The sequence below is a fragment of the Pipistrellus kuhlii genome, unplaced genomic scaffold (genome assembly GCF_014108245.1).
Source record: "Pipistrellus kuhlii isolate mPipKuh1 unplaced genomic scaffold, mPipKuh1.p scaffold_m20_p_4, whole genome shotgun sequence".
NCBI classification, from domain to species: domain Eukaryota; kingdom Metazoa; phylum Chordata; class Mammalia; order Chiroptera; family Vespertilionidae; genus Pipistrellus; species Pipistrellus kuhlii.
In genome coordinates this window covers 80,634,181-80,649,928 of record NW_023425540.1, presented here as the reverse complement: position 1 = coordinate 80,649,928, position 15,748 = coordinate 80,634,181, and the positions used below count along the sequence as shown (strand labels likewise).

The 15,748-nt window shown below is 45.9% G+C and overlaps 1 protein-coding gene across 1 annotated transcript in view; it reads left to right on the top strand.

Annotated features, from left to right (window-relative positions):
* BMERB1 (bMERB domain containing 1) overlaps positions 1-13,386 on the top strand; it is an 89,054-nt gene extending 75,668 nt beyond the window's left edge. The window contains exons 3-6 of the mRNA XM_036408915.2: positions 3,555-3,628; positions 7,781-7,895; positions 9,167-9,249; positions 12,185-13,386. Of these exons, the coding sequence (XP_036264808.1) occupies positions 3,555-3,628; positions 7,781-7,895; positions 9,167-9,249; positions 12,185-12,297 (385 nt within the window). The 3' untranslated portion in view covers positions 12,298-13,386. The remainder of the gene's footprint in view (positions 1-3,554; positions 3,629-7,780; positions 7,896-9,166; positions 9,250-12,184) is intronic.
* The last annotated feature ends 2,362 nt before the right edge of the window (positions 13,387-15,748 follow it).

The window sequence follows — 15,748 nt, the reverse complement described above, 5'->3', positions numbered from 1 at the left end:
TATGCATGGAAAGTGGTGAGGACAATGACCAGCACATAGTACATGTTCAGTAAACGTTGACTTCTTCTTTTCTTTATTGGTGAAACCCATCCTCCATCTTCCAGAAAATGACCTGATTTTTCATTAGTGGAATGCTCTGATAGACAGCTTGGAGTGTGTGTGTGTGTGTGTGTGTGTGTGTGTGTGTGTGTGTGTTGGGGGAGGTGGGGAAGGAGGACAAGCTCCTTTCCTGGGGAAATATTCAAAAATTGGGGTTTGCTTTTGCCAATTGGGGTTTTTAAGTTGACGACCAAAGCTGACCCTCCTTTAACTATGAGGCATTTGGAAGAGGAAGAGAGAGAAAGAAAGATGGGAAACTGCCTGGCAGCAAGAGGGAGAGTTTAGGAAAACCACAGTGCTGACTCCCTGTGAGAGCATCAGAACTCCATTTCACTTGTTAATGTGTGTTGGATTTGGATGTGTTTGGGAGGACTCAAACTCATGCTGAGTGCAGTTTAGAGATGGACTAAGGTCACCCAAGGCGCAAGTCTGCTACCTGGGCTACATCCATGAAAATAATTGATGTGAAATACACCAAAATACTTGGGAGTGAACATTGACCTCTGGGTGCACGTTGGTCAAGGTTAGGCATAATTTTAGGTTCCTTCTTCATACTTGTTTGTTTTTCAAAATTTCTAGTAATCAGGGACCTGTTCTATGATCAGATATGAATGTTATTTTAAAACTTTCATAGAGAAAAATAAGGTTTTTTGGTGTGTGTGTGTGTGTGTGTGTTTGTTTGTTTGTTTTTTAAAGGTTGAGCATGTTAGCTCCATTAGTCAAATAAACTGCTTGTCCAGCAGCATTTTCTACCTTTTTCTCCCTGTTTCTTTCTAACAGCTAATGATAATAACAGTTACCAAGCATTTTACTATGGATGTCTCAATGCTTGATGTGCATATAATCCTAGGGAGAAGTGCTATTAAAATTTCTATTTTAAATATGAGGAAAGAAACTCAGAGATGCTAAATCACCGGCGCAAGCCCCTCTCCCTCCCCTCTGGAGCTGTTTGGTGGCAGTACTTTTGCCTCTAAGCACTCCCTGTCTCTCTTTTGTTCCTTTCGCCACCTTTCCTTCTCTGATCTCTGAGAAAAAAAAATGATCATCAGGACCTGTGTCAGCTGCATGGTGCAACCCTAGATTTTTCAGCTTCAGCATGATTGACATCTTGGCTCAGATAATTCTCTATTGAGGGGGACTATCCTGCCCATTACAGGGTGCTGAGCAGCATCCTGGGACTCTACCCACCAGATGCCAATAGCACTTCCACACACACCCAGTTATAGAAACCAAATATGTCTCCAGATAGTGTCAGATGTCCCTGGGGACCAAAATTGTCCCCATTAGGAACCACCGATGTAACCTGATCTGCATAGTAGCTGTGGAAAAGGGCCAGGGAGCTCCACTAGTTGAACTATTGCTGATAGAAACCAAAGGGAACAGTGTGTATGCTTCTGGCAATTCCCCAAGATTATTCGAGGCAGCTGCCACCTCAGAACATTCCAGGACAGGGCCTGACAAATGGTTGGAGTGCCTCTGGCAACAGGAGACACGGGCTAAAGTGTGATGTCCATGCCTCTTGTCCTGAAAGCTGGGATACTGGGATTAAAAAGGGTAACATGGGCAATGCTTGAGCAGCAAAGGGCTAGTCTGTGGATGACACTGTGGAGGGAACAGACCAGTTCTTGGCCAAGATGCTGTGGAAGGAGGCAGATCAGTGGACTTGGATTAATTTCTAGTCCCGGCCCCACCCTCATATGCGGTGTGGGCACAGTTGAGCCCTTTGAGAATATTAATGCTTCGCTCTGTCTCTTCCTGGGACAGCAGGATGCTGTGTCCAAACTGGCCCACTCTATCCCCGCTCTTGCTTTATTCTTCATAGCATTTGTTTTGTGTTTACCCACTGTCTCCTCTGCCTACATTTCAGCTCATAAGAGCAAAAGAAACTGCTGCATCCCTGGAGCCTATGACAGTGGCAGACGTAGTAAATGCTCAATAAAGACTTGCAAAATAAAGGCATATACCCCCCACCTCCTTCAAGGGGAAGCAGTTTAATAATGTATCTCAATGACCCCAGACATGCCAAGCCTTTTGTACTCAGTCGTTCCAATTCTGAGATTCTATAGCTGCTATCACACACACACACACACCAAATAATCCAATCTGAGGAAGAAGCCTATATGGATCCAAGTTCATCATACAGTGACTAAAATAGCATAAATAACCTGGAAAACCCACCTAAGTAAAAGATACAGACATAATGAAAACAGACCCGATAAATCTACTCGGTGAAATTTCAGGCAGCCATTACAAATATAGTTTACAATAAGATGAGTTAATATTGCAAAAAAACACATACATACACACACACAGTACATAAAGCAAACTGTCCATGCAACCTGATTACTGAGATTATGGGAGTGAACATCCTTTCACACTGTTGGTGGACAGTTTGAAAAGTGCTATTAAAATGCGTGTGTTCATGATATTGGACTCAGCCATTACATTTCTAGGAATTTACTTTTTTAGGAATTTATCCTAGGAATGTATGAGGAAACTATCCAGATGTCTAGGAATACGGAAACAGTTAAATAAATCACTGTATAGCAACACAATGGAATAGTATACAGCCATTATGAGAAGATTTGCATGTTCTGATGTGGAAAGATACCCAAGATATATCATTAAATTTTAGAAAGTTACAACATGTATGTTGATATAATAACAACAATATGCTATATGGTATGATATGATATATTGTAATAACATATGATATAATAACATGATATAATAACATATAATATAATATGATATAATAACAACAATATGCTATAAGCATAAACATTTTTTTAAATCGGGAGGAATATATACAATGTTGTTGAAAATAGTTATCTCTAAAGGACAGAGTGAGATTTTCCCTGTCTATGCTGTGAATTTCTGTAATGTTTAAACATTTTAACAACAAGATGATAAAAGAATACACTGAACCTGCCACATAAGCTTGCTCAGTGGTTGGCAAACTCATTAGTCAACAGAGCCAAATATCAACAATACAATGATTGAAATTTCTTTTGAGAGACAAATTTTTTAAACTTAAACTTCTTCTAACACCACTTCTTCAAAATAGACTCGCCCAGGCTATGGTATTTTGTGGAAGAGCCACACTCAAGGGGCCAAAGAGCCGCATGTGGCTTGAGAGCCACGGTTTGCTGACCACGACGGAGCTTGCTCATACAAGCAAATAAAAGCCAGGCACATGAAGACTGGGAGGAACACTAACAAGGTGTTAGTAGTAGTGACTGATCATCTCTAAGTAGTGAGATATAGGGAGATCTTTATTTTTCTTCTTTTGGGGGAAAACTTCTACAAAAGCATGTATGGCCTTTACAAAGGCCACCCCTTCCCACAATTTCCTTTCATTCAAATTGGGGAGGTGCTCAGGGTGTGGAATGCTTTTCAAATGGGGAGGTACTCAGGGTGTGTAACCTGCTGACGGCAGTGTCCTGTTTCCCCAGGATGGATGACATTCAGCTGTGCAACGACATCATGGACCTGAAGCAGGAGCTGCAGAACTTGGTTGCCATCCCAGGTAAGCATCTGGGTCTCCAGCTGCTCAGAGCTCCCAAACCCCCCCCCCCCCCCCCAATCTGTACTCCCTTGGGGCTGGAAGACAGTGTTTATCTGGTCTCCTAACACGACCACATTCTTCAGTGCAGTGCTCCCTGATCCTGTGATTCAAACACACTGTCAGGCAGATCCAGTTCAAGTCCTAATTCTGGCCATAGCTTTGACCTTGGGCAAGTCACTGTATCTCTCTGAAGCTTAAATACACAATGAAGCAAACCCAAAAGTTTAAATAAAGATGAAATTAGTACTGATACTCAGTGGGTAGAGGCCAGGGATGCTAAAACATGCAGCCTGGGGGCAGTTCCATATGAAGAATGTTCCTCTCCAAATGCCGTGGACTGTCCTGCTGAGAAACATAGGTCGCACAAGGCTATAGGGCCAGTTAATTACGGAGCCCAGGTTTCTAATGCCGGTCCCATTGATTCCCCTGAAAATTGCACTGTCCCAATTTCTTTTGTGTGGAAATTCAGATATTAACATTTTCTTATGTCTCCTGCATTTCCCTTCACCTCTCTCACCTTCTCCCTGACTCCTTGTTAAGAGTCTTCTCTGTATTCCCTGGATCAGTGTCAGATTTCTATTGATAGATGGATTTAGCTGAATTTAGGGGGAGGGGCAAGGAATGATGCTTCAGGCAACACATCAATAAAAATATTAAGGAGAGAGAGCACCGAATGGCCAAGAAAATTATGTTTCACCAGCCAAGGTCAGAAGATAATTTATCAGCTCTTCAACAAAAACAAAAACAAAAACACCTTGGACCCTTCCTGCCTGGAGGGTTTCTCAAGAAACCCTCCCATCACCACTGCTGCCTTAGAACTGGCTGTAGATGGGGATGTCACCTTCCCCTTGGACATAGAAATAGTATCACCCTCACCTGGTTATTGGAAAGGTTTAAACTACTGGTTCTCAGCCAGGACAATCCCCGCCCCCCCCCCCAAATTGGGCAATCAGCTGACATTTTTGGTTGTCACAGCTCGGGGAGGAAGTGCTTCTGGCATGAGTGGGAGGAGGCCAGGGAAGCTTCTGAATATCCTACAATGCACAGGACAGTCCCCATAATAAAGATTTATCCAGCACAAATATCAATAGTGTCAAGGTTGAGAAACCTAGAATAAATGAAAACAAAAACCTCAGAGAATGAGGAAAAAAAAAAACCCTCAGAGAATCCATATAGTATAAAGAGGTAATATGCAAATTGTTCAGGACACTGTAATGTCACAATACTCAGGAGGAGACTGCCCACGCAGGTGGGTGGGAAAGGACTGCGTGTGCAGTGAGGCAAGCCATGGATGGCGCAGGCCCGCGGAGAACAGGGCCTGCCAGCCGCAGTGCACCAGCAGTCCCCCCTGTGTGGGTGAGCTGCAGAGGAAACACCTTTTCTGACTGCTCATTGGCTAAGCTCCCTGTAAGCCACTCACAGTGTTCTTGGTAACTTGGGTAATAAGAATCCAAGAAGGTGATCTATGGTTTTCCCACCTCATTCCTGGAGGAAAAAATGAAGGTCCGCTGCTGGAGGGGATAAGAAATGTCATCTCCTGCCCTAGCCAGTGTGGTTCAGTGGTTAGAGCCTTGGCCTGCCGACCGCAGGGCCCGGGTTTGATTCTGGTCAAGAGCATGTACCTAGGTTGCAGGCTCCTCCCTGGCTAGGGCCCTGATTAGGGCTCATGCAGGAGGCAACCAATCGAAATGTCACTCTCACATTGATGTTTCTTTCTGTCTTTTACTCTCTCTTCTACATTCTCTAAAAACTAATGGAAAAATATTCTCAGGTGAGGAAAAAATGAAGGAAGGAAGGAAGGAAGGAAGGAAGGAAGGAAGGAAGGAAGGAAGGAAGGAAGGAAAGGAGGGAGGGAGGGAGGGAGGGAGGGGGGGAGGGAGGGAGGGAAGGAAGGAAGGAAGGAAGGAAGGAAGGAAGGAAGGAAAGGGAGGGAGGGAGGGAGGGAGAGAGGAAGGAAGGAAGGAAGGAAGGAAGGGAAGGAAGGAAGGGAGGAAGGAAGGAAGGAAGGAAGGAAGGAAAGGAGGGAAGGAGGAAAGGAAGGAAGGAAGGAAGGAAGGAAGGAAGGAAGGAAGGAAGGAAGGTAGGTCGGTCATATCCTATGAAAGAGACATCTTGAAAATGCCTAAAGAAAGTTGTCATTTTTTTGTGGTAAAGGGACTGGAGTCTGTGTTGATGAAAACACCTTGGAAGCTGAGGCGGCCGGCAGTGGCAGTAGCAGCAAGGTGATGGGGGTGGCATCTTCCCCTGATGATCAGCCCGGTTGCCTCCTGCAGAGAGAGGCCAGACTGCAGCTTAGGGGAGTGGGCCTAAACCATCAGTAGGACATCCTCTGAGGGCTCCTGGATTGGAGAGGGTGCATGTTGGGCTGAGGGACACCTCCCCCTCTCCCCCCCTCTCCGCCAATGCATGAATTTCATGTACTGGGCCTCTAGTATAAATATAATAGTTTTCAATTACTAAGCACTGACCATTGCACATTTATGTTACCTGATTTTCTTTTCCTTCATTAAGTATGTGTTTCTTTTGTACTTGGTTCAGTAAATAGTTAATCTGGAGGGCATTTAATCATTTGTACCCAGAGTCACACAGCTGGGAGGGGTAGAAAGTTGGGCATCAAGCCAGGACTGTCTGGTTCTAAAGGGGGGGCTCACAGTTGTGATAGGAGCTACAGGCCAGGGAAATTGGCGAGGAGGCCACAGCTTGGTCCAGGGAGGGGTGATGGTGGCCTGGACTAACGAGGTGCTGGTGGAGATGAAATGCATGTTAGAGGGACACACGGGCAAGCACATTGAGATGCTAAGAATCAGTTGTGCGATGGCAGCAAGCAGTAGGTCAAGTTGGTAAGCTGGTGGTTCTTATTGGCAAGTAGGTAGGTGGGTGATGTTGGCAAGAAAGAGGTCACATCACCAATCAATGACAGTGTCTGCAGATAAGTGGGTGGGCCTCTGGGCAAGTAGGTGATGCCAGTGAGCAGATGGATGGAGCCTGGAGGCAGGTGGGTGATGCCTGCAGACAGGTGAGGGATACCAGCAGAAAAGGTATGTGACACACAAGCAGGTGAGCAGCACTGGCCTCTAGTATGGAGACTTGGATAAGTGACCGGTTTGTAGCTGGCACAGACCACTTTGAGTAGGTGGCTTTTCCTGTGAGTTGCATGAGTGGAGGGCTGCAGCTGAGTACCTGGGAGTCTGAGGATGCCTGAATGGAAAAGAGTTAAAAAACAGGGTGACTAATTTGGGGAGGGACATTCTCATTTCCTTGGGGACCTGCAAGTCATTCCGGACCTCCTGAGAGAGCTGAGCGATCAGGGTACTATGGCGAGTCTGTGGGCACTGTGTGAACTTACCTGCTGAGGCTGGAAGGTACTCTGCCATGCTAACAAGCCCATAGGACCAACTATAGGAAGAACGATGCCACCATTGTCAATGTAGCAGTGGTCAGGAATCCAGGGGCTGCCAGAAATTCTTCCCCCTTCCTCACTTTCCTTCTGGTTAACGAAAGAAGTTGATTTTGTCTCTTATCCAAATATTATATTTTCTTCACCTTGATTCTGTCTCTAAACCTAGAGGAAATTGCCAGTGCCAGCCCTAGGCATGCGGACGGATGAGGTGCCCATTTACTTTATCTTCTGAAGGGGTCTGAGCAGAGAGGGCCGATGCACTTGTGGTTTTCTCAGTCCTCATTTCCAGTCCTGGTTCTTTTGTTTTCTCTTCGGCATTCCAGCCCTGGGTCGTTGGGATAGGACTCAGGCCATCAGCGTGGACTCTGACATTGGATGTCCTTGCTATGAGTGTTTCTCTCCCAGCGCCCCCACTGAGCCCTCCTCACCCTCTGCCTTCTTCAGCAGGAACCCCTTGCCGCTTCATTACCACTTACTGAGCGCTCACCACATCTGAGCTCTGCTAAGCCATTTACTAATGTCCCTGCATTTAAGCCTCACTGGTTGTATTTTACAGAGGAAGAAACTGAAGCTCAAATGGGCTAAGTTGCTTCTCCAAGTTCACCCAACTACTGGAATCGTAGATCCAGGATTCCAACCCTGGCCCCTCAGATGCAAGTGTTTTTCACCAATTTCACTCAATTGTTTCTTTGCTGATGCTTTCTTCTTCCCAGAAAAAGAAAAAACCAAGCTGCAGAAGCAGAGAGAGGACGAGCTAATCCAGAAGATCCACAGACTGGTGCAGAAGAGAGACTTCCTGGTGGATGATGCAGAGGTCGAGCGGTTAAGGTGAGTGGGTACCAGGCTGCTGTAGCACGGCCTCAGTTTCCTTCCAAACCCATTGTTTGCTCCTGGGACTCACAGCCCTGCCCAACAGGCATGGGCTCATCCAAGGGGTCCCCTAACACTGGATCCAAATGAACCCCAGCCTTCTGGCCTGAGAACCCATTTCACATTCAAGAGAAACTCAAATCCAGCTCTAGCGTCTTGCAAATGCCTGTGGGTCTTACTGAACTGAATGTCATTCAAGGAAGTGAGCAGAGAGAAATTACATCACATAACATGCAGGTGTGCTTCCTACACATTTTCTCTTCACTGACCTTTCTCTGAACTCATCAAGGCAACTTCTAGGAACTTCTGTTGGTTTCTACAGAAACCCTGCCACTGTACTGACCTGCTTCCTTGCCTGCCCTGTCCCCTTCCCAGCCTTGTTCTGTTCTTTCCCCTCATTGGTGGTTCTGATGCCCCTCCTATTTGCAGATGTACCCATCCCCTGGGTTTGGACAAATAGGGGCCCTGGAGCCATGGTTTACCTCTAGAGGAGGCTGAGCCCAGGAAACATGAATGTTGACTCTTGAATATTTTTGTCCTGGAGCAAAGCCTTTGGAGCCCCTCCCAAGGAGAGGGGCTCATAGAGCCTCTTCAAACTCAGAGGGCAACTTCCTCTTTACTCTGTGTGTCCTCCTGGGTCATCCAAGGCCCCTGGGATGCACCTTGCCTAGCTCAGCCAGGCATGGCCCCCTGTCTTTGCTCCTGGTGACTGTTGGAAGAGGTGAGGTGACCTGCCATGTATCTTATGGAAGCACCTCTGAGACCTGCCATGTATCGTGTGGAAGCACAGGTGTTTAGGGTGACTTAAAGGTACAGGGTCAGGAGAGGTGCTGCCCAGCTCACTGAACTCTGGAAGGGAGACTGGGTTCTGTGATCTCCTTGCCTCTACCCTGGGGTCTCATCTATGCTTCAGTTAAGCATTTGTTCCTTCCTTATGTGTCTGCTTCAGAGCAGGTTTATCAAGCACAACATATAAATACCAGGCACACATAACACAGAAAACATATGCACACCACACATATATAACACAGAACACACAACTACCACCCACACATAACACACAACATACACATATCAACCATATATAACACACAACAACGTGCATGCACCACCCACAAAGCCCATTACATGGCCCCACACATGTAACCTCTTGCCTCATTTCCTCAGCTCCTTAATGCTTTCCTTGCTTACTCTACTTTCCTCTTGTCTTTACACATCTGTCTTCACAGGGAGCAGGAAGAAGACAAGGAAATGGCTGATTTCCTGAGAATCAAGTTAAAACCTCTAGACAAAGTAACTAAATCTCCAGCCAGTGAGTGCATACATTATTTCTTCTCTTCCCATCCAAGAGAAAAGGAAATTTAAAAGAGGTGTGGGGTCCAAAGAAGGCAAAGCAAAATGCTTTTTAGAGTTGAAACCTGTGCATGGGATGAAGGTGGGCAGGGGCAGCTTTATCGCTGTGCAGCCTGTGAAACTGGTTTGGTTCAGTGGATAGAGCATCGGCCTGTGGACTGGGCCCCATGCCTAGGAGGTCCTGTGATTGCATCAGTGCTTAGCTAGTGTTGTCTTACAATTCTTAAGAATTTTGGAACAGGGGGCCCTGCATTTTCATTTTGCACTGGTTCTGCAAACTGTGGAGCTGGTTCTGGCAGCAGCTGCCATTCTCGAACCACTCAGTTTGATGCGTTTCACAGGAGGAGCTGGTGGCCACTGAGGCAAGGAGGTGGGAACTGAGGCTCAGGGAGCTCTGGCTTCTATTGGAGTTGGAATTTCTAAGGCAGTGGAACCAGAATTACATTTCTCAGAATATTAGTCTCACAAGAAACTCAGAGCATAAAGGGTTTTGTGTGAAGTAAGTTTGGGAAATGCTGCATATTTGACCCTCTGTATGGAAGGTTCTAATGTTCATTAGCATATTAAGCTGATAATGGCCCTGCTGTCAAGGAATTGTCTTCTCTTTGTTGATCCAGTGAGGTTGCTATCAGTTATACCAAGGGGATGCCCAATTCAAACTGTCCCTAGCAAAACAGAGGATTTGGAAGAAGAGCAACAAGAACCAGGGCTTCAGGGACTGGACACTGTTAGAATCCTTGTTTTCCTTCCATTTCTCATCTGTGCCCCTCTCTCTATGTTAGCTCCATTTTTCTCCTCTGTGAGGCCAAAACTCCAGAGCCATAAAACTTAGCAAGATCTGAGGCAGTAGCACAGATTCTCTCTGCTGGTATATAAGTATATAAATATCAGGGAAAGATGCTAATTGGCCTTTCTTGGATTTTGTTCCCATGTAGACCCATCATTTTTTTTCTTTTTAATTTTATTGATTTTTTTTTTTACAGAGAGGAAGAGAGCGGGACAGAGAGTTAGAAACATCAATGACAGAGAATCATCGATTAGCTGCCTCTTGCACACCCCCTACTGGGGATGTGCAAGGTACATGCCCTTGACTGGAATCCAACCTGGGACCTTTCAGTCCACAGGCCGATGCTCTATCCACTGAACCAAACCGGTTTCGGCCCATCATTTTTATCAAGTGGCTAAAATACTGTGATTGGCCAGATCTTTGTCACATGCTCACTCTTGTAGCCACAGGGACATCAACTGTTACCAAAGTAAAAAGGGCCAGAAACCTTGCTAGGAAGACAAAACCCAAAAGCTGCCGCTGATGACTACAGTTGTAAGCCCAGTTTTCCTTGGTCATCCGTTAACATCCCAGGAAAATACAGTTGTAAAGTGTAGGGGAATAAAGAGAGAGATGAGCCATGGTCCCTTCTGCAGGCCCCTAAAATAGCATGGCACATGGTCCCTGGTCCCCCTGTAAATCCATGGGAGTTAGAAAAACTCCACCTAGCACTGTGGAGAAGGAGTACTAAGGAAACTTGCTTTCAGAGTAGGGTTATAGCAAGAAATCAAAACACCAAGCCTGCACCACATTCAAGAGGCTAAGTGTGGGGCCAAATTTAAATTACTGTCTGGTGATGGGAACCCAAGTGGAAAAATTAAAACTGATAAAAAAACAAACAAACAAACAAAAAAAAAAACAGTGAAATTTCTGGGACCCCAGCAAAGCAAGTGCAAAATTGCTCAATAGGGACCCTTCAGTGTATTCCATAATACGTACACAGTTCACATATAGGATAACCTCCATGACGATAAGCTCTCAATAAAAATATAAAACCAACCTGGCCAATGTGGCTCAGCAGCTAAAGATCCACCTATGAACCAAGAGGTCATGATTGTATTCTCAGTCAGGGCACATACCCGGGTTGCAGGCTCCATCACCAGTAGGGCGCATGCAGGAGGCAACTGATCGATGCTTCTCTCTCATAGATGTTTCTATCTCCCTCTCCTTTTCTCTCTGAAATCAATGAAAAAATAAAGTAAAATAAAATAAGAATAACCAAAAATGTAAAACCAATTAAAATGAGCCACAATGAGAGGAGTCCATTTGAATCAACAAAGAGAAAAGAGAATGCCTGTTCTCCCAAGAACTAGAAATAACAGACTATTAAAAGAGACAATAAATATATTTAAAATTATTAAAATGAGAAGGAATTCAACACAAATGATAGAACAAGATGCTGTTAAGAAAGAAAATGTAGATTTGCAAACACCTGGCTTTCTAAAAAAAATATTGTTACAGTACTGAAGCAAAAACTCAATGGGTTAGATACAGAGATACAGTTGATGGGAGGATTCATAAATTAGAAACCAGAGCTGAAAAAACCACCCAGAATGCAGCACAGAGACAAAAAGATGGAAACTATGAAAGAGAAGGAATGAAACATGGAAGACAGAATTAGAAGGCCCAACTTACATCTCATAGACAGTCCCAAAGAAGAGCTAACGGAGACTGAGTGGTAGACGTATCTGAACAGCTAATGAATGAGACGCGAGCTCTCAGACTGGAATGACTTGAACAAAGTTTCCATTTCGTCATTCACCAACTACTTCTTGAATGCCAGGCCCTGTGATAAGCTTGGCAGATACAATGGCAGTGAGAACTGAATAGGATAAGGTTTATAAACTGTGACCGGAAGCTGAGGACTGAAAGGCCAGTGGGAACAGTCAGTATGACCATATAAAATGCATGCCACAGCTCTCCACATCACCAGGTGAAGCAAGGTCTGGCTGGGGGTTGGGATGGGACTGGGGTTGCAGATGGTCAGGGCTCTCCTTACCTCACCTCTCTCTCTCTCTCTCTCTCTACCTTCTTCCCTCTCTTTCTCTGTGCTCCTACCTTGCTGCAGGCTCCCGAGCCGAGAAGAAAGCAGAGCCCCCGCCTAGCAAGCCCACAGTGGCCAAGACCGGGCTGGCACTCATCAAGGATTGCTGTGGGGCTACCCAGTGCAGTATCATGTAGCCCCCGTGTGGGGTGCCCCTGGGGCCACGGGGACTCCCCCTCCCATCCACTTGTCTTCACAGCCCCCATGTCACCGGGGCCCAAGAGCTCTCAAAGGCGGAAGGGGTTGAAGGCAAGCCTGTGACTGCCGCCGGGGCTGCGGGCGCAGCGGGCGGGCCCAGCCGCCCTGTACAGAGTGTAGCAATAGGGAGCCCCTCACCGTCGCATGGCCCTCCCCAGAGCATGCCGAACCCAGGAGTCTGTCTCACTGTTTATCCAAACCACCAGGAAAAGGTCCTTCCTAAAAAAAAAATATATATCTCCACTTCAGTCTAGCTGTACCTAACCCACCGTGCAAATGACTTGGGAGAGGGGCATGACCCCCAGGTGTGTATAGTTGCGACTTTTCAACAGCCTAGCACCCTGTTGGACACATCCCCCGTCTACCCTCCTCGCTCTGCTGTCCTTTCCCAGGGGCTGTGCCCTGGAGGGCTCCACACAGCCCACACACCTTGGAGGCAGAGGGCCCATCTGTAAAAGTGAGCTTGTGTGTGGTGTCACGGTCACGTCTCCCGCTTCCCTCCCTCCCATGCCTGGGCACGGTTCACACCAGGACCCTGTCCATTTGCTCTTGGTTCTTCCTTCCCTTGCAATGGCTGCCCAGGTATGTGGAGTAGAGGGGATGGAGCCTGGGCTGGAGCACGCCCAGTGCTTGGAAGAGGCAGCAAAATGCCAGAGGCTCCATCACCAAGGCAAGGCAGACAATCAGGGGACCCCCAAGCAGATGCTGACCCAGGCGCTCTTCCCCAACCCCAGGGGCCCCCAGAAGGAGTGCCAGAGGACCCCACTCACCAGCCCAACACACAGACCTCTGTAAACGACAGTGGCAGGCAGGAGAGGCAGCCTGACCCAACCGTGTCCCATCGTTTGGTGGTGTACTTTAACCAGCCTAGCAAGTCCACCTGTGTAACTTGATGTACATAAGCTACAGCCAGCTGGGCACAGCCCATGTGACTTCCGTACGTGTGTGTTGTGACCGGCCTAAGTAGTTAGCATAGGTTTGCTGATGTGCAATCATCCATCAAAGAAAATAAAAGCGGAAACCACGTACACAGCACTTTCAAAGTTTTTACTTTTTTCTTGACCATGGAAATAATCCACGTACATAGCAAGTCACTTTAAAAAGTACAGAAAGTAGAAAGAATGCTTTGGGTTCCTTTTTTTAGCTCCCATAATTCCTTCAACTAGAGACTACTCTGACATTTTGGGATATTTCCTTTCAATTTTTTTAATGCATTAAAAAAATGATTGGCATCCTCTGTACCATTTCATAACAAGTTTTCTCTTCTCTTTTAGCATTATATCACTATCATTCTCCCACATCATTAAAAGTTCTTTGTACACATTAAATACTCTTCATAAAATATTTGTAATCTTCTGAATATACCATAATTTATCTAACTGTTTACTCACTATTAGACATTTAGGCTGTTTCTGGTTTTTCAGTATTATAAATAATATTATGATAATCATCTTGGGATAAAGCTTCATCTGAATTTTTTATTTTTCTTTAAGATAATTTTCTAGAAGTAAAGTTCTTAGGCTACTAATGGATCGCATTTAAAGAAATATATTTGTGAATTTAAGGTAGATCTGAACCACTGATCCCACTGGAATTATAAGTGTTTTTTGCATTGAGTTAGAAAGTCAAACTCTGCTGAAACCGAGGGATAAGACTTTTTTAGCATGTCATTAGTATCTGGGATTAGCCAGATAAACAAAATAAAGCTAAACAAAAACTCCTTTCATCTACAACACGTCTTATTCGGTAAGGTAAGCTGCAGCAGGGCAAACAGAGAAACCCCGCAGCCAGAGACATATGAATAAATCAGCCTATTAAAGGATATTCTCGTTTTGTTTTTTTCTGAGCCAAAAAGAAAAAGTAAATCTGGCCATAGCTGGTGTGGCTCTGTGGTTAGTTTCAGCCCATGCACGGAAGGGTTGTGGGTTCGATTCCTGGTCAAGGGCAGATATCTGGGTTGTAGGTTCAATCCTGACTCTGGTCAGGGCATGAGCAGGAGGCAACCAATCAATGTGTCTCTTTCACATGGATGTTTCTTTCTTTCCCTCCCCTTCTCCCCCCTTCAATAGAAAAAATATCTTCAGGTGAGGATTAATAACAGCTACAAGGTAAATCTGAATGCCTTGTCAAGTCACAGCAGCTTTGGAATTGACACAAATCTCTCTAACCAAGGAACCAGTCTTGGGCCGATGGCCCCTCCCGGTGGGCAGCAAGCCCCTCCCACTCTGTCTCACATGTGTTTCTGCCTCAGGTGCCAGCTCTGACGTGCACCCACTTCCTGCCTCCTGAAGCTAAAGAGGCACCACCACCACCATGCCTCCACACGGCCTCAGGGACACTGTCCTCCTTCACTGCCATGAAGCCAGACTTGAAGTGCTTCCTAGGGCTGCCATACCTGTTACCTCATCCAGGGTGTCTTTAAACAACAGAAGCTTATGCTCAGTTCTGGAGGCCAGAGGTGTACAATCAAGGTGTCAGCAGGGCTATGCTCCCTCTGAGGCTCTAGGGGGAAGTCCTTCCTGTCCTCTGCCAGCCACTGGTGGCACCTGGCAATCACTGGTTTCATCGCTCCAATCTCTGCCTCTGTCTTCACATGGCCACTTCCTCTGAATGTGTGTCTGTCCTCTCCTGTTTTTATAAGGACACCAGTCATTGGGTTTAGGGCCCACCCTAAATCCAGGATTATCTCATCTTGATCCTTAATTACTTCTGCAAAGACCCTATTTCCAATAAGGTTACATTCTGAGACAGCAAGTAGCCATGAATTTTAGGAGGACACTATTTAACTTATTACACAGATGCTCCTCACTTTTGCAATAAAAATGTGGGCTGCTAAGGGCCTGCCACTCTCCCTTACCTGTGGAAGATGTGGGTCTGGAAGGCCTTGACCTCGGACCAATTAAAGACAATCACCAATGGAATAAGCCAAAGGAAGTGAAAGCCCTCATAAAAATCCTGCCTGTAGTACATCTGCGGAACCCTAGAATAGACCTAACTCATGTTCCTGCTATTCCTATTGATTTTTTTTTTTTTTTAACACAAAACCCCACCATTTATTTAGGCTTTTACAGAAGAGCAGAAGGAAGGAATTTAAGATGCTCCCAGATCACTAAGGCTGCCTGCAAAGCTGAGAAACCTTGCAGACCTCAGGACCTCACACCCAGACTCACTCCTGGAAGACAAGGGGGGTGTGGGGGAAGAGGGGAGATAACAGGAAAAGCATTTGTTGAGAGCTCATTGCTATGCACTGAGCCATGTATCCACATTTTCTCATCTCCTCACCTTAACCCACAGGGCAGACCCTATTATTACTTAACCTTTGCAGGTGAGGAAAGTATCCAAGGTCCCATAGGTAGTCAGTGGTTGGATCGCCATTCAGCATCCACCTCC